General features: G+C 43.7%; 1 protein-coding gene across 1 annotated transcript in view; it reads left to right on the forward strand.

Moving 5' to 3' along the window:
* LNP1 (leukemia NUP98 fusion partner 1) overlaps positions 1–17351 on the forward strand; it is a 55528-nt gene that overhangs the window by 17815 nt on the left and 20362 nt on the right. Inside the window, exon 3 of the mRNA XM_075335151.1 lies at positions 6862–6906. Within this exon, the coding sequence (XP_075191266.1) occupies positions 6862–6906 (45 nt within the window). The remainder of the gene's footprint in view (positions 1–6861; positions 6907–17351) is intronic.

Genomic DNA, 17351 nt, shown 5'->3' on the forward strand with positions numbered 1-17351 from the left:
CAGACGGGGAAAAAGACAGAGATTGAGAGACAGACAGACACACACAGAGACAGAGAGACAGACAGACACAGAGAGACAGACAGACAGACAGACAGACACAGAGATAGAGAGACAGACAGACACAGAGATAGAGACAGATATACTGATACAGAGACAGAGAGATAGAAACAGACAGATAGAGACATAGACACGGAGAGACAAGGAAAGAGACAGACAGACACACAGACAGAGACTGGGAGAGAGACGGTGACAGTTACTATCCCAGGCAACGCCCGGGTACTACGGCTAGTAGTTCATAAAAATCAGTAAATTTTGTGGTTTTGAACAGCTGCTACAGGTAACAATATATTACAATACATTGTACAGTAAGCCCTATTGTAACATGTATTAGCAATAGCAGCAAGTTAATAGACTTAATTCTACTCAAAATTAAAGGGGGTTGCCCATGAGAAAAATTAATTTTGATCAATAGATCTTGGAATTATCATAGTTTCCACAACTGTCCCTGCTATGTACTATGTAATTGCTGTGCCTAACCGTACAGAAACATGGTTTCATCATATCACATCTACTGGGCAAGGGAAGAACTAAAAAAGTATACAGATATTACAGCACAAGATCGCAAATAGATCTTTCTTTGAGATAACACATTTTGTTTAAAAACAGGCAGGGATATGTTTTACCTCACAGAGTAAACTGTGATCCTGTGCAGTAATTTAGCGCCCCTGAAGCCATCAGGGTGCTACAAGTTTCTGCATCCCCACAAGGATGCAGGGCCTACCTCCTAGGGCCCCGGGAGACCAGTGCCGGTAACAACAAAAATCCAGGTAATCCCAGTTTTTCCCCAACAATTTTTTATTTAAATTATTTAAATATGTGGATGTGGGATGGTGTTCTCAGGCAGGGAAGACCCATGCTTATTGGGCCATCCCCCAGTCTAAAATTAGCAACCTGAAACTGCCTAGAATCGTCGCATCCATTAGATGCAACTTTACCCGGCTCTTCCCGATTGCCCTGGTGCAGTGGCAATCGGGGTTATATGGGGCTAATAACAGCCCACAACTGTCACTAAGCCCTCAACAGAGAAAGGCTTGTGCTCAAGCCGAAACATTTAACATACAAGGAGTGCCGGTCTTTTTCTTCACTTGGATTGTGGATGCTTTCCATAGACCCGAGCACCATCTACTTTTGAGTGCCACCTTGAACTTTTTTCTCATAAACTTGGGCTTACTGACAGCTGTGGGCTGTTATTAACCCCTTATTACCTGAGATAACATCTAATGGATGCAACAATCTTTGGCGGCTGCATTTTTAGGTTGGGGGTGGCCCAATAAACATTGGTTTCCCCAGCCTCAGAATACTCGCTCCCAGCTGTTAGGCTTTATCTTGGCTTGGTATAAAATTTGAGGGGAGGCACACATTGTTTTTTAACCCCTTAACGACCGCCGATACGCCTTTTAACGGCGGCAAATTAGGGTACTTTTTCCGATCCGCCACTTTTTAACGGCGGTCGGAAAAAAGGGTCTAGCGCCCCCCAGAGTCAGAAAATTTCCGGGGTCTCAGCTGCCGGGGGTAGCTGAGACCCTGGAGATCATGATTCTGGCCGGTTTTTCCGGTCCCCGCTCACCTGATGACCGGTATACACCGTATACCGATGATCAGGTTACAGTAAATGACCGCGCCGGTAAAAAATCATTTATCTCCCATCTGGCATAAACAAACATGTCAGATGGGAGATAAATCTCATCCCCCGGTCCTCTCCGGTCCCCCGGTGTCGCTAAAGTGTCCCCCCCACCCCCCCTTCCTCCCGAAAATCTAACATGGCGCCGCACATACCGGCGCGCACAGCAGCGCGCCGGCCGCATTTCCCCCTTTCCCATGGTTTCTGTTGCATGTGCTATGACACATACGACAGAAACCTGCTCCCCAGGCCCTGCCAAGTCCCCCCCCTATCCCCCCCGGTGTCCCCCGGTGTCATACATACCTGTCAGCTCTGATCCCCCGCGGCCCCCTCCTCCGGCTCCTTCTCAGCAGACGCCGGACACACGTGCAGAGCGCAGCTGTCAGCTTCCTGTGTCTGTGACTCAGACGCTGGCTGCTGCTGCTGCTTGCACAGAGTCTGGAGCTGTGACCCGGGGAGGGTGGGTGCAAATTCTTTGCACCCACTCTCCTCAAATGGAGGGTCTGCCCTCCTAGAAAATGGGGGATACGTTCCCTGAACGTGCCCCCCATATTCTAGAAGGTCCAGAATCGCCGCGGGACGTCCAAATGGATTACAGCAGGGACTTGATTTTTTTTTTTCTTTTCAATAAATTGGCCAAAGAGGGAATGTTTTTGGGGAGTGTTTTTTCAAATAAAATTTTTTTTTGTTGTCAATTTTTTTTTATTATTACTGTCAATTAGTTATGTCTGGTATCAAATAGACGCTGTGACATAACTAATTGCTGGGCTTGATGCCAGGTGACATTACACATCTGGTATCAACCCCATTTATTACCCCGTTAGCCACCGCACCAGGGCGCGGGATGAGTTGGGGCGAAGCGCCAGGATTGGCGCATCTGATGGATGCGCCACTTCTGGGGCGGCTGCGGCCTGCTATTTTTAGGTTGGGAAGAGTCCAATAACCATGGCTCTTCCCACCCTGAGAATACCAGACCCCAGCTGTCAGCTTCACCTTGACTGGTGATCTAATTTGGGGGGACCCTACGTTTGTTTTTTTTTTTAATTATTTATTTATAAATAATTAAAAAAAAAAAACACAGCTTGGGGAGCCCTCCAAATTGATCACCAGCCAAGGTGAAGCTGTCAGCTGTGGTTTGCAGGCTACAGCTGTCTGCTTTACCCTAGCTGGCTATCAAAAATAGGGGGGACCCCACGTCATTTATTTTAATTATTTTTTTTCTTTTTGGGCTAAATACAAGGCTAGGCACCCTTTAGTGCCACATGAAAGGCACTAAAGGGCGCCAGCTTAGAATATGCAGGGGGTGGGACGTTATATATGTTTGACATCTATCCATTCATCCATTGTAGCATTTTAGGCTGTGTGCCCACAATCAGGGTTTGCAGCGTTTTGGGCGCAGAGTGTTTTCCCTGCGTCCATAACGCTGCGTTGTGCAGTAGAAGCACAGTGGAAGGATTTTTAGAAATCCCGTGCCCACTGTGCTTCTTTTCTCTGCAGCATAAACCGACCTGTGGCGCAGCTTCCCGAGCCTCAGCATGTCAATTTATGCTGCGGAGATGAGTGTGCTCTGCAGGTAGCATAGAACTAAAGTCCACAGCAGCCTGAACCCAAATCGTGGGCATGGGCAGCTGCGTTCTCCCATGGACAACACTCACATCTCTGCAGGAAGGCTGACACTGTGTACTAGACGCCGTGTCGCTGGATCATGGCCACATAGCCTAAAAGTGAGACATTTGTTGCTACAGCAACATTTTTGTGAAGTACCTGTGGATTCAAAATGCTTACTATACTCCTGAATAAAATCCTTGAGGGGTCCAGTTTCCAAAATGGAGTCACTTGTGGGGGGTTTCTAATGTATAGGTAACCAAGAGGCCCTGCTAATGTGACATGGTGCGCGCAATTTATTTCAACTTTTCCAAAATTCAAATGGTGCTCCTTCCATTCCAAGCCCTCCCATATATCCAAACAGAGTTTTTTGGCCACATATGGGGTATCCCTGCGCTCACAAGAAATTGGATAAAAACCTGTGGGGTCCACGTTTTGTTGTGGCCTCTTGAAAAAGTGAGAAATGTGATGCTAAAGAAACATTTTTGTGAAAAAAATGAAAATTTTCAATATGGCAACCTAAGCTTATCAAATTCTGTGAAGTATTCTTGGATTCAAAATGCTCAATATACACCTAGATAAAAGCCTTGAGGTTTCTTGATTCCAGAATGGGGTCACTTGTGGGGGGCCTCCACTGTTTAGGCACTTTAGGGGCTTTCTAAATGCGACATAGCGTCCACTAATTATTCCAGCCAAATGTTCAGTCAAATTGCACTCCTTCCCTTCCAAGACCTGCCGTGTGCCCAAACAGTTGATTTCCACCACATATAAGATATCACCAAACTCAGGAGAAATTGCAGAATACATTTCATGGTGATTTTTTTCCTGTTACCCTTGTGAAAAAAAAAGCTACCTGGTTGAAGTAACAATTTTGTGGTAAAATTTTATTTTGTTTATTTTCATGGCTCAACGTTATAAACTTCTGTGAAGCACCTGGGAGTTCAGGGTACTCACCAAACATCTAGATAAATTCCTTGAGAGGCCTAGTTTCCAATATGGGGTCACTTGTGGTGGTTTTTTGCTGTTTACGTACCTTAGGGGTCCTCCAAATGCGACATGGTGCCCGCAATCTTTTTCAGCCAAATTTCCTTTCCAAAATTCAAATATTGCTCCTTTCGTTCCAAGCCCTCCCATTTGTCCAAACAAAGGTTTCAGACCACATGTGAGGTATCACCGCGCTCATAAAAAAGTGGGTAACAAACATTTGGGTCAAATTTTTGGAATTACCTCTTGAAAAAGTGAGAGAATTGATGCTAAAGCAACATTTTTGAGAAAAAAATTACAATTTTCAATATGACAAAGTAACGTTATCAAAATCTGTGAAGTACCTGTGGGTCCAAAATTCTCAGTATACCCCTCGATAGAAGCCTTAAGGGGTCTAGTTTCCAAAATGGGGTCACTTGAGGGGGGTTCCTGCTGTTTAGGTACCTTAGGGGATCTGTAAAAGCAACATGGTGCCCGCAATCTGTTTCAGCCAACTTTGCTTTCCAAAATTCAAATATTGCTCCTTTCATTCCGAGCTCTCCCATTTACCCAAACAAAGGTTTCTGACCACATGTGGGGTATTGGCGCCCTCATAAGAAAGTGGGTAACAAAGTGTGAGGTCCAATTTTTGGTGTTACCTCTTGAAAAAGTAAGAAAATTAGTGCTAAAGTAACATTTTTAGGTAAAATGTTAATTTTTATTTTTTTTCATTCCACATTACTTTAGTTCCTGTGAAGCACCTGAAGGGTTAATAAACTTCTTGAATGTGGTTTTGAGTACCTTGAGGGGTGCAGGTTTTAGAATGGTGTCACTTTTGGGTATTTTCTGTCACCCAGGCCTCTCAAAGTCACATCAAATGGGATGTGGTCCCTAAAAAAATGGTTTTGTAAATTTTGTTGAAAAAATGGGAAATTGCTGATGAACTTTGAACCCTTCTAACTTCCTAACCCCAAAAAATGTTGTTTCAAAAATTGCGCTGATCTAAAGTAGACATGTGGGAAATGTTATTTATTAACTATTTTGTGTGACATAACTCTCCGGTTTATGGGCATAAAAATTAAAAGTTTGAAACTTGCAAAATTTTTAATTTTTTTGTCAAATTTCAGATTTTTTCACAAATAAAATAAAAAAATATCATCCTAAATTTACCTCTAACATGAAGCCCAATATGTCACGAAAAAACAATCTCAGAATCACCGGGATCCATTGAAGTGTTCCAGAGTTATAACCTTATAAAGTGACACTGGTCAAAATTGCAAAAAATGGCCTGGGCATTAAGTACAAAACTGGCTTCGTCCTTAAGGGGTTAAAATTATTTATATAATAATAATAATAATAATAATAATAATAATAAAAGCCACATGCATTTTCTCTTATTTTTTGTTCAAACATTTTTTATCAAAGAAAGAACAAAATCCGTGTACAGTCACATGAGATAGTACAAGAACAGAGGGCATGCACAAATACAACCTGCCATTCACCCAAATGGGGAAGGGTGACTATAGTTACTACATAGTATATTGAAACTATATTAAGTTCCCCTCTTATTACTTGAGACTAAGTTGCATTCTTACAACAATTACACGGAAGAATATAGTGCAAAGAGTGTAAAGAGAGAGAAGAAAAGAAAGAAGAGAGAGGGGGAGTAAGGGGGCAGGGAAAGAATCAGGGAGGGCAGGGGGTTTAGGGTCATTCAGCGCTCGTTTGCTGTGCCTTTTATTTTGATACACAGCCAAGTTAAGCGCACGGCTGTGGGCTGCAGCCTGTAGGCGTGGGCTTTATTTGTGCTGAGTATCATAATATGGCAATTTTTTAATTTATTTATTTTACTGTTCTATAGACCCGCAGACCGGGTCTGTGATTGGAAGCGTCACATACGCTGCCACTCAGGGTGGGGGCGCGTCTGACTGCAACTAATCACAGATGCTGGTGGGTGGGGAAGTGAATAGCCAGGAAAGAGTGCCCAGCCATGCCGAAGCCTTGGTAAGTACAGTGTGCTTGCTCCTATCCTCCTATCTCTTCTACCAACATTTTTAATTGCTGGATTCTGGTCCCCATAGACTTGTATGGGGATTGCCATCCAGACCAGGACACGATTTTAAAAACCAGATAACAGTGACCCGCCGGTCCCAGTTATCTGCGAGTCCGCTCATCACTAGTCACAACTCAATACAAATCTATGAAAGCCTCTTTCTGGTCTTGTTGTGGATCTCATAGACATGCATTGAGTCCTTCTGATGAAATTTCTGACTTAAGGGTAGTCAGAAGATATGGCACAAGATGGTGAACACAGGAATGGAGAGGCGCTGAAAAACGATAAAGCCGCCAGAAGGTGAGTATATGACAGTGGGCTTGCCTTTAAAGCCACATTTTAGTGCTGAACCTCCCACATACCCCCAACTGGAGTGGTGCTTTAAGAGTACCTAATGGTACTTCTGGTTATAAGCTGCTATTCATACCATGGACACAAGTTGGTGTATTATAATGTATTTAGTTTAGGATTGATAGTTTGTCACAATAGCATTTCCGGGCTGCTTCTATATAGCCACTGATAGTTGAATAGTTTTTACTCTTTATCTGTTTCTTTCTAGGGAGAGCATTCAATACCCAGAAGGAATTCCACCTGCACAGAGAAGGTAGGGGATGATGCCACCCATCCCTTCCGAGTTCCCCATCAATCCCGTAAAGAAAAAATGTTCTTTCTTTTCAAAGAAAAAAAAAGCGAAAGTGCCCTGGGATAATAAACAGCCATTGTATGCCAATGAGATAAAAGCAATCTATAACACGGATTGTACAGTTTCTCTAATATAATATGTGTCACAATTTTATCTACAATTCTGTACTATTTCATTTACATATTTATATTGGTCCGAGCTTCACTTTTTCCATGCATAGACATAGAATTCATGTAATGAGATCGGTAAAATTATGGTTGCTGGCAGTCATCAGCGCAGGGAGGGGTGAATTCTGTGTAATCAGAAAATCACTGAATGTTTAAATCAGGTTTTATACGTATTTTTTTTTAAATGTAATGTTTTTGTATTTTTTCATATAATAATCCGTATTAAAGACGTGGAAATTTTGCATCTTGTACATGGGCAACTGGGGCTATTCTAGACTTCATGGTGATATGAAAACAAAATTGCCCAAAGTTAAAAAAACAAAAAAATGTAACAGGGAAAACCTGATTTAAACAATTTTCTGTTCATTCCTTCCCTTTCTAAGCTTATTGAATGTGGCTTGTAAAGCAAAGCTGTGAGCTCTCTCTGTTTTGATGTATTTCAAGAAGTTGTAATGTTTCTAGACATGCGCCAGTGTGCTAAATTGAAAAAGTCTAACATAAGAAATAAAATTTTCAAACTGGGCATGCTACATGTAACTGACCCCTCAAAGATTCAAATGAGCATTTACAGGACCAAGAAGAGTCCTAACTCCGAACTTGGTCCTTGAGGCTTGATTGGCATTCCCGGTGTAACAGTCCAGACTATACCTGGGGTTAACATGGCCTAGGCTGGATTATACTCTGGGGTATAAATTGGCCTAGGGCAAAATACACCCCTCAGGCCATATTATACCCCCATCAGTAGCACTGACCGATATACACAAGAATTACTTCATTTTTCAACATTTTATTGAGGATTCTATCTCAAAAGCTGGTAATACAGTTGGTCTTCTATGGTAGTCAAAATTGGAAAACGTTTGGTGTCATAGAGAGCAGAGAGAAACATACATAACAAGTTACAATACATAACATTAGCTATGTACTGATACGGCAGCGCCATCTACTGTCAGTTCAGTGTAAGCACTGTCCTATTTTACACCCAGGATATAGAGTTTATCTCCCGGGTTATACTCTGGCCTGGGCTAATTTATAACCAGTGTAACGCTCATGCCTGGTGTAAAGGCAGCGAACGGGGTTAGTGGACTCACTGGACCACAGGGAAATCCTTGGCTTATCCTTTAGTTGGAGGGGCTTGACTAAGCACCCACCGCGAGGCAGAACGCCAGGTACTACTCTCAGGGCAGTGACCAGGACTGTGGCAACTGACCCTCAGGACAGGTGACAGACTCAAGTATAGGCACAGGTACAGGTGGGGTGACTGAGGCTGGCCGGACAGGCAGGTACGGACACATATGGTGGGCACAGCAGGGACAGACAGGTAAGGGAAGGCAGACTTACGTATAGGTGTAACGAAACCTGACAACTAGCTAGCAGACTGGTATACTGACTAACTGAATATGTTGCGCAAGCACCATGCCTAATGTGAGGGTGCTTTAAATACACAGTACCTCTCAGCCATAGGCTGAGAACCATTTCTGGGAAATGGTAAGTCAGCCCTTTAAGAGGACAGACAGTGTGCGCGCACATGTCTTAAATGCACTCCCGTTAATCCGGCATGTACAGGGCCGGGGAGGGGAAGGAAGATCGGGGAACTTCATGGGAGGAGGCAACATGGCCGAGACGGTGAGTAAGTTTGCGTCTATGCAAAGATGCCGGTGCTACACCCAGTTCCGCGCTAGATGGGTATATTCTGGCCTGGCATGGTATAGTTTGGCCTAGGCTGTTTTACATCCCGGTATAGTTTGGCCTAGAACAGTTAATCCCCGGGGTATACTCCATTCTGGACCAAACTGTACCCGGGCTTAATCTGGGAAGAAGTTAATTTGGTCTGCTAGGGTCTCTATATAACCAGCATCCTTCACTAAATCTTGAGCATGTCCTCTGATATATACTATCCCGGAGGGTACGTGCCGTAGATAGAGGTGTCCTGTGCCAGTGCGTGTGTAGGTAATTAGCAATATCTCACTATAATGGTATTCTGCCACATTCTATAAAAGCAATTTTACACAATTTACGCTGGGTGGTTACAGGTTATTCCAGATGGACTTGCGCTTTAAAGGGGTTTTCCAGAACTTTCAAAAAGGAGGGAGCAGATTCTGGGTACTTCCATCAACTGTTAGATGGGGCCCAGATGCCACCCACCTCTCATTATTTACACTCATTCATTACAGCACAGTGCCATCGTTTTAGTAGTGGTTACGTCTGGTATTACAGTTTGGTAAAGGATGGTAACTTTATAGAACCATAAAAATCTAATATCTTGGATCTGTGCAACATTTTCAGAAAAGGATTTAATTTGATTTTGACTTTTTGTCTCTAAAGCATTTTTTGATACTTTTTTCTAGTATATACAGAATGCCAGCGTGAGGATTGTTACACATATGTATATAAAATATATAAAACTGATGTAACATATTTATTGACAGCATTTCCTCACATAAGGTCATTTAGTACCTTTAAAAAAAGACAAGTGTCAGTGTGGGTCGCAGTGTTGACGTCTCTTCAGAACAAAGAGGCTCTGATGTTTCACTAAGCATTATGCCCTGTCTGTCTGTTCTCAGTCCTTATCGGAGACAGAATATTGAATGTATTTAGGCTCAAGAAAAGCTAAGAGGACCACAGGAGCCAAGTGTAGCATCCAAGTCTAATAGGCTCGATTCATTGTAACTTTTTTTGTGGGGCATTTGATTCTGTTTTCGTGCCAAACTCTTCCAAATGGTGCACATGATTCATGAATTTTTCGGAAAGTAAAAAATTGTCGTTTTGCTAAAATTTGCAAAAAAATCTGGTGTACATAAACACACTCCTTGGGGACGAAAGTACATTTCACAAAAATGTTACCACTTTTTAGAAAGTTGCAAATAAATCAGATAAAAACTTCTGGAAACAAAAGAAAAGACACAAATAATCAAAAATGGATTTTTATAAAAGTGAAACTGAAAAGATGAATATGGTGCCATTATAAAAGAGGCAGACAACACAGAAAACTAGACAAAAAAGCTGCAGAAGCAATGATGAAATGGCCCCTAAGGGTGCGTGCCCACGATAAGTGTTCACAGTGGTTTGGACGCAGCAGCTTCCGCTGAGTCCAAAACTCTGCGATGTACGGTAGAAGCACAGTGGATGGGATTTCTAGAAATCCCATACCCACTGTGCTTGTGCTGCCCTCAGCAAATACTGACCTGCGGTGCGTTTTTCCGAGCCACAAGCATTCTCCACAGGGTGAATAGAAGAGAGAGACAGCAACTGCCCGTGCCCGGAACGTGGGCACAGGCAGCTGTAATCTCCTGCAGAGGAGACTCAAGGCTCTGAAGGTTAGGACCCGCCATGCCCAGGACACAGCGGGTCCTGATTGTGGGCACGTAATCTAAGGCGGGCTTTGCACACTGCGACATCGGTAACAATGTGTTACCAACACTGCAGCGATAGTCCCCGCCCCCGTCGCAGGTACGATATCTTGTGATTGCTGCCGTAGAGAACATTATCACTACGGCAGCTTCACATGCACTTACATGCCCTGTGACGTCGCTATGGCCGGTGAACCGCCTCCTTACTAAGAGGGCGGGTCGTGCGGCGTCATAGCGACGTCACACGGCAGGCAGCCAATAGAAGCGAAGGGGCGGAGATGAGCGGGACGTAAACATCCCGCCCACCTCCTTCCTCATTGCAGCCGGGACGCAGGTAAGGTGATGTTCCTCGCTCCAGCGGCTTCATACACAGCAATGTGTGCTGCCTGCTGGAACGAGGAACAACATCGTACCTGTCGCTGCAGCGGCATAATGGAAATGTCGGACACTACACCGATCATACGATAACGACGTTTTTGCGCTCGTTAATCGTATGTAAAAGGCTTTACACACTACGATGTTGACAGTGACGCCGGATGTGCATCACTTTCGATTTGACCCCACCGACATCGCACCTGCGATATCGTAGTGTGCAAAGCCCGCCTTAGGCTATGTGCCCACGTTGCAGATTTGGTTGCAGAAATTTCTGCACCATGTCCTTACCTCTTGGCAGAAAAAATGCAGCAGCAAAACCGTGTGTTTTGATGCATTTTTGTTGCTTATTTCCATGTGTTTTGGCATGCATTTTTTTTCATTCCTTTCAATGGTCAAAACCGCAGCCAAAAATGCATGGAGAATCGCATACTGAAAATTATTTTCTCCAACAAATCAGGAATTGTTCCTTGCAGAACGTGTGCATGAGACTTCAGGTTTCTGATTGACTTGACTGACATAAGGATTTGCTTGCAGTTTTGTGACAAATCTGTGACAAATCTGCAAGCAAATGCGCAGCGAAAAATGCAGCAAAAATGCAACATGTGAACACAGCCTTATTTGGGTAGATGAATGACTATCTCAGTGCTACGACCCACATTGATGACATCTGGAAGACATGTTTTCATGTTCTCATAGATATAGGAAATGGTATCAATGTCAGAAGTGGTTTCTTTCAGGATACAGTGGAACCTTGGTTTACGAGCATAATCCGTTCTGGGACTGTGCTTGTAAACTAAGTTACTCGTCTAGCAAAGCAAAATTTCCCATAGGAAATCATTGCAATGCAGACAATTCGTTCCACAACTTGTTCAATGTCCCATCCTGATCCCCTATTGTGCCATTCCACACATGCATAAACACACACAAACACACACAAACACGTACAAACTCCCACAAACTCGCACGCACGCACACATATTATGCTCACCTTACCTTCCGTTCCTTCGCTGGCCTCATGCTTCTTGTAGTTCACCGGTACAGGATGTGTATCGGGTAACCATCGTGACGATGGAGGAACCTCCGCTGCCAGAGCGCTGACGTCAAAGGCAGGAGCCGCTTGCCTCTGATTGGTCAGCGTGCTGCCTTTGAGTAGCGGTGACAGCCGAAGTTCCTCCATCGTCGCGATGGTTACCCAATACACATCCTGTACCGGCGAACTACAAGAACCAGGAGGTCAGCGATGGAATGGAAGGTAAGGTGAGCATAATATGTGTGTGTGCGTGTTTGTGTGTGTTTGTGCGGACTGCAAGAGCCGGTCAGAGGGCGGTTAAAGTACGGAATCGGAAGTGTGTGCGATGAGTATTTGCTCGTACAGCAAAGCTTGCTTGTAAACTGAGTTACAAATTTACAACAAGCTTTGCTCGTATAGCGAAATACTCGCAAACCGGGTTACTCGTAAACCGAGATTCCACTGTATTCTTATAAATGGTGATTGATAATGCATCTGCCCAGTACAGTAGGCAGGAACTACTGAGGAAACGAGTGGAACAGCCACAGCATCCTAGCAATTAAAGGGTTATAACAATAGTCAGAAGAACCACACAGTAAATACTCGTGGCCATTTACAGCAGTTACATGTGCGAGGTTTTATATAACATCATGTGTGTAATAAGTAAGAATGAGAGATCTGCCTGAGTGCAGCATTATATACTGTCTTATACCATGTATAGCTAGTGATAATCTGTGCCAAATTCTTGAATGTGTTTTCATGTTAATTGTATTACAAATTGTAAAACTGTATTTCATGACACAATGTGCTTTATGTGTAGATTTTTTTTTTAATATCTAGGCTTGTATTTGATGTCAGTGTATACTTTTGTGTAATACGAGTTGTTATCTAATAGGTTTTCCCATGTTGTATAACTGTGGTCACATAATACAGTATAATGTAAGACATGATATAACACTAAAGCCTGCTTTACACCTTACAATTAAGCATACGATATCGTATGCAATGTGACACGCCCCCATCGTATGTGCGAACTGCTCAATTTGTTGACCGTGTTGCACAAACGATTAATTGCCGTCACACGTACTTACCCTTCCATACGACCTCGATGTGGGCGGCGAACATCCACTTCCTGGAGTGGGAAGGACGTTCGGCGTCACAGCGACGTCACAATGCGGCCAGCCAATTGAAGCGGAGGGGCGGAGATGAGCGGGACGTAAACATCCCGCCCACCTCCTTCCTTCCGCATTGCCGGCTGGAGCCGCGGGACGCAGGTAAGATCTGTTCATCGTTCCCAAGGTGTCACACACTGCGATGTGTGCTGCCTCGGGAACATTGAACAACCCGACGTGCAATTTTTAGCAAATGAACGACGTGTATGCGATGAACGGTTTTACGTTCAATCGCAATCGCACGTAGCTGTCATACGCTGCAACACCACTAACGATTCTGGATGTGCGTCACTTACGACGTGACCCCGCCGACACATCGTTAGATATGTTGTAGCGTGTAAAGCCCGCTTTATTCAACCAATAGTTTGCTCGGTTGAAGGTGTATTCCCATCTCCAAGATCCTATCCCAATATGTAATAGGTGTAGTGATGATAATAATAATAATAATAATAATAATAATATTAGCAAATACCTCCAATTTGAAATGTAGTATAGTTTTCCTTATTAACTATGTCATTACCTCATGAGCAGGGCATTGGAGTAGCTTAGATATCCAGAGTTACGGCCACGCAAATAGGGACAGTTAGTTTGTAGTGGTCGTAACCATGGATACCTAAGTTGCAAAGCCCTGCACATGAGATAAGAGATATGGCTATATTAGTATAATACAAATATACTACATTTCTAATTGGAGGTATTTACTATTATTATTATTATTATACCTACTACATATTGGGGTAGGAGCTTGGAGATGGGAATACCACTTTAAGGCCACCATACACATTAGACTACTATCGTCTGAATCCACCAATATGGGTGGGAACAGCCGACAGTGTAATGTGTATGGGGGCCTCCCGACTCTCCCCTGACTGATGTTGGGGTGGGGTGGATGCAGCACATTGGATTTCTGACAGCCGATCCTTTTATCCTTTGGTTCTCATGGAGAAAAGCCGCCACCAGAGGAGTCTGACAGAGGCCTTCTCATAGATAGACAGAATTGCCTACAAGAGATCATCGATGGCTGAACAATGAGTGTGTGGGTGGCTATAGAATGTTTTCAGTTCATATTATCTCCTTGATGTAATTACCAAGTCTGATGGAAAAATTTCACAATATTTTTGGGTTTTATTCATACAAAATTCAACAGATAAACATTTTATCTCCACTATTTCGGCTACATCCCGTCATCACAATTTCAGCAGTATCCGCATCCTTGACATGTGGATAAAGATGAATAGAATGGAAGATCAGGAAAATGAAAGCTCCGTGCTCCACCATTCAGTCTGAGCCTGTGCATCTGAGACTCCGTGCACTGCAGGCGCACAAAGACGTTACTAGTACATTCTGCCTACTGTGCTTAAGCCTCAGTAACCACATTGCACAGACTGGAGCAGCTTGCTGGGGGAACAGGGTGACGGGAGCACTTATTTATTTATTTTATAAATGTCAGTCATTATTATGTCATATTATCATGACATCACACTAATAAAGGGGCTGGGGAGGGCCAAACATACTGAATGGAGGGCTATTTGGGGCTAATCATACTAAATGGGGAGCTGTTTGGGGGCCAATCATATTGAGTGGTGGGCTGGATGGAGACAATCCTACTGAGTGGGGGCAATTATACTGAGTAGGAGATGATGGGGGCCATAATACTTAATTAGGGACTGGTGGGGGCCATACAACTGTCTAGGGGGCTGATAGGGGCCATTATCCTGAGTGGTAAGTTGGTGGGGGCCATTATACTAAGTGGGAAGGGTATTGATGGGGGCCATTATACTGCGTGGGGGGCTGATGGGGGACATAATACTAAGTGAAGGGCTGGTGGATGCCATTACACTGAGTGGGGGGCTGAGGGGGGCTATTACACTGAGTGAAACAGGAGGCTGGTGGGTGCTATTATATCAAGTGGGGGGCTAGTGTGGGCCATTATACTGAATGGTAGGCTGTAAGGGCCATAATACTGTATGAGAGTCTGTGGGATACTGTGAAAGACCCAATATTGAGTAGGGGACTGTGAAGGCCTCCATACCAACTGGTGTGCTCTGGGGATCCTCTTTCTGTGTGGGGTCTGAAGGGTTGTGCCATATCTCTGAACTCATAATGATATTTGGTAATTTTATTGCTATATTAAAATAGAAAATTTATATAGGTTCTGCTAGCGGAATTCTACCATGTACTATATGCAGGATTGTACAATATATGCGCAAGGTATCTAATAAAATGCCTAAACAGGTTCTACAAGTTTATAGTGGGTAAAATGTGAGTAAAGCTAATAGCATGAAAGTAGTAAAACTATGCAATGTTGAACAAGCAGCTATGATTGTATGTACACTTTTTTCTGTCTTATATTACATTAGCTGACATGATATAATGTGTGAAATTTGGTGCATTGGTCTAGTCTGAAAAATGCAGACTCATCTGCTTATATATACTAAGTTTCTGTGAAAATAAGACAGGGTCTTGTATTATGGTTTTGCTCTGATTCAAGGTTAGATCAGTTACTTCATTATTTTACTTAAAGGGAACCTGTCAGGTGCTGTATGCACCCAGCACCAAGAGCAGTTCTGGGTGCATATTGCTAATCCCTGCCTAACTGTCCCTGTATACACTAGCATAGATAAAGAGATCTTTAGAAAAAGAATTTCTAATGATCCTTTATGATATGCTAATGAGCGCAGGGACTAGTCGCAAGGGTGTTACTTCCCCCAAATGGTCTGCCCTCTTAGCATGTTAGTACACCCATAGAGGCATGCTAACATGCTATTTAATGCCCATTGCCCAGCATCATCAACGGTCACACGCGCACCTGTGTCCATTGTCACCACCTCAGATGCCGGGTTATTAGCTCAGTGTGGTTCCCCGGGCACTTCCGGTTATGCGCACTAGACCTCTCTGAACCCAGGACACGTACACCCAGTTTCATAGTGCGCATGACCGGAAATGTCGGGGGAAGCACACTAAGCTTATATCTGAGGCAGTGACAATGGACACAGGTATGTGTGTCACCGTTTTTGATACTTGACAATGAGCATTGAATAGCATGCTAGCAGGCCTCTGTGGGTGTGATGACATGCTAAGAGGGCGGACTAGTCGGGGAAACTAACGCCCTTGTGACTAGTCCTTGTGCTCATTAGCATATCATAAAGAATCTTTGGAAATACTTTTTCTAAAGATCCCTTTATCTATGCTACTACCGTAGACACAGGGACAGTTAGGCAGGGATTAGCAATATGCACCCAGAACTGCTTATAATTCTGCATGCATATTGCACCTGACAGCTTCACTTTAAGTAAATGAATGTATTAATCTTGAATCTGTGGGGGTAATATGAACTTTCTTCTTCGCTACTCTATTAGGTATACTGGCTCGCGGTGGCTAAGGGGTACTTTGCACGTTGCGACATCGCAAGCCAATGCTGCGATGTCGAGCGCGATAGTCCCTGCCCCCGTCGCAGCAGCGATATCTTGTGATTGCTGCCATAGCAAACATTATTGCTACGGCAGCTTCACATGCACTCACCTGCCCTGCGACGTCGCTCTGGCCGGCGACCCGCCTCCTTACTAAGGGGGTGGGTTGTGCTTCATCATAGCAACATCATACGGCAAGCAGCCAATAGAAGCGGAGGGGCAGAGATGAGCGGGACGTAAACATCCCGCCCACCTCCGTCATTCCGCATAGCCGGCCGGGACACAGGTAGAAGATGTGTGCTGCCTGCTGGAACGAGGAACATCATCGTACCGTCGCAGCAGCGGCATTAAGGAAATGTCGGACCCTACATTGATCATATGATAACGACCCTTTTGCGCTCGTTAATCGTATGTAAAAGGCTTTACACACTACGATGTCGAGAGCGACGCCGGATGTGCGTCACTTTCGATTTGACCCCACCGACATCGCACCTGCGATGTCGTAGTGTGCAAAGCCCGCCTAAGCCTTGATTTTTCCATCGAATTTTGCAAATCTGCAGCATATTACGGTACATTAGCAGCCAACTGAATGACATTTTAAAAATGTAATCCCTAATCTAATCACTGTTGAAACTGACCCAGAGCACAAATTTTAAGTATGTTAATTGTTTTCTGTAGATTTTAACATATTTTACACTTGGCAATAAAGTCGGCAAAAAATCTGCAGCAAAACCAACATGTAAAAATCCACTGCAAATCCACTATAATTAAATGTTTCCTTAGACATGTTACAAATAAATGTTCTATAGTTTCCTAAAACTGTTAAGTGACACAGAATATGATAATTCAGTATGTATAAGGTATAAGGTTGAGTTTATTGCAGCTAAAAAGGGCCGGTTACATCATGTGACATTCGTTTCACTAAA

The sequence above is a fragment of the Anomaloglossus baeobatrachus genome, chromosome 2 (assembly GCF_048569485.1).
Source record: "Anomaloglossus baeobatrachus isolate aAnoBae1 chromosome 2, aAnoBae1.hap1, whole genome shotgun sequence".
Classification (NCBI taxonomy): domain Eukaryota; kingdom Metazoa; phylum Chordata; class Amphibia; order Anura; family Aromobatidae; genus Anomaloglossus; species Anomaloglossus baeobatrachus.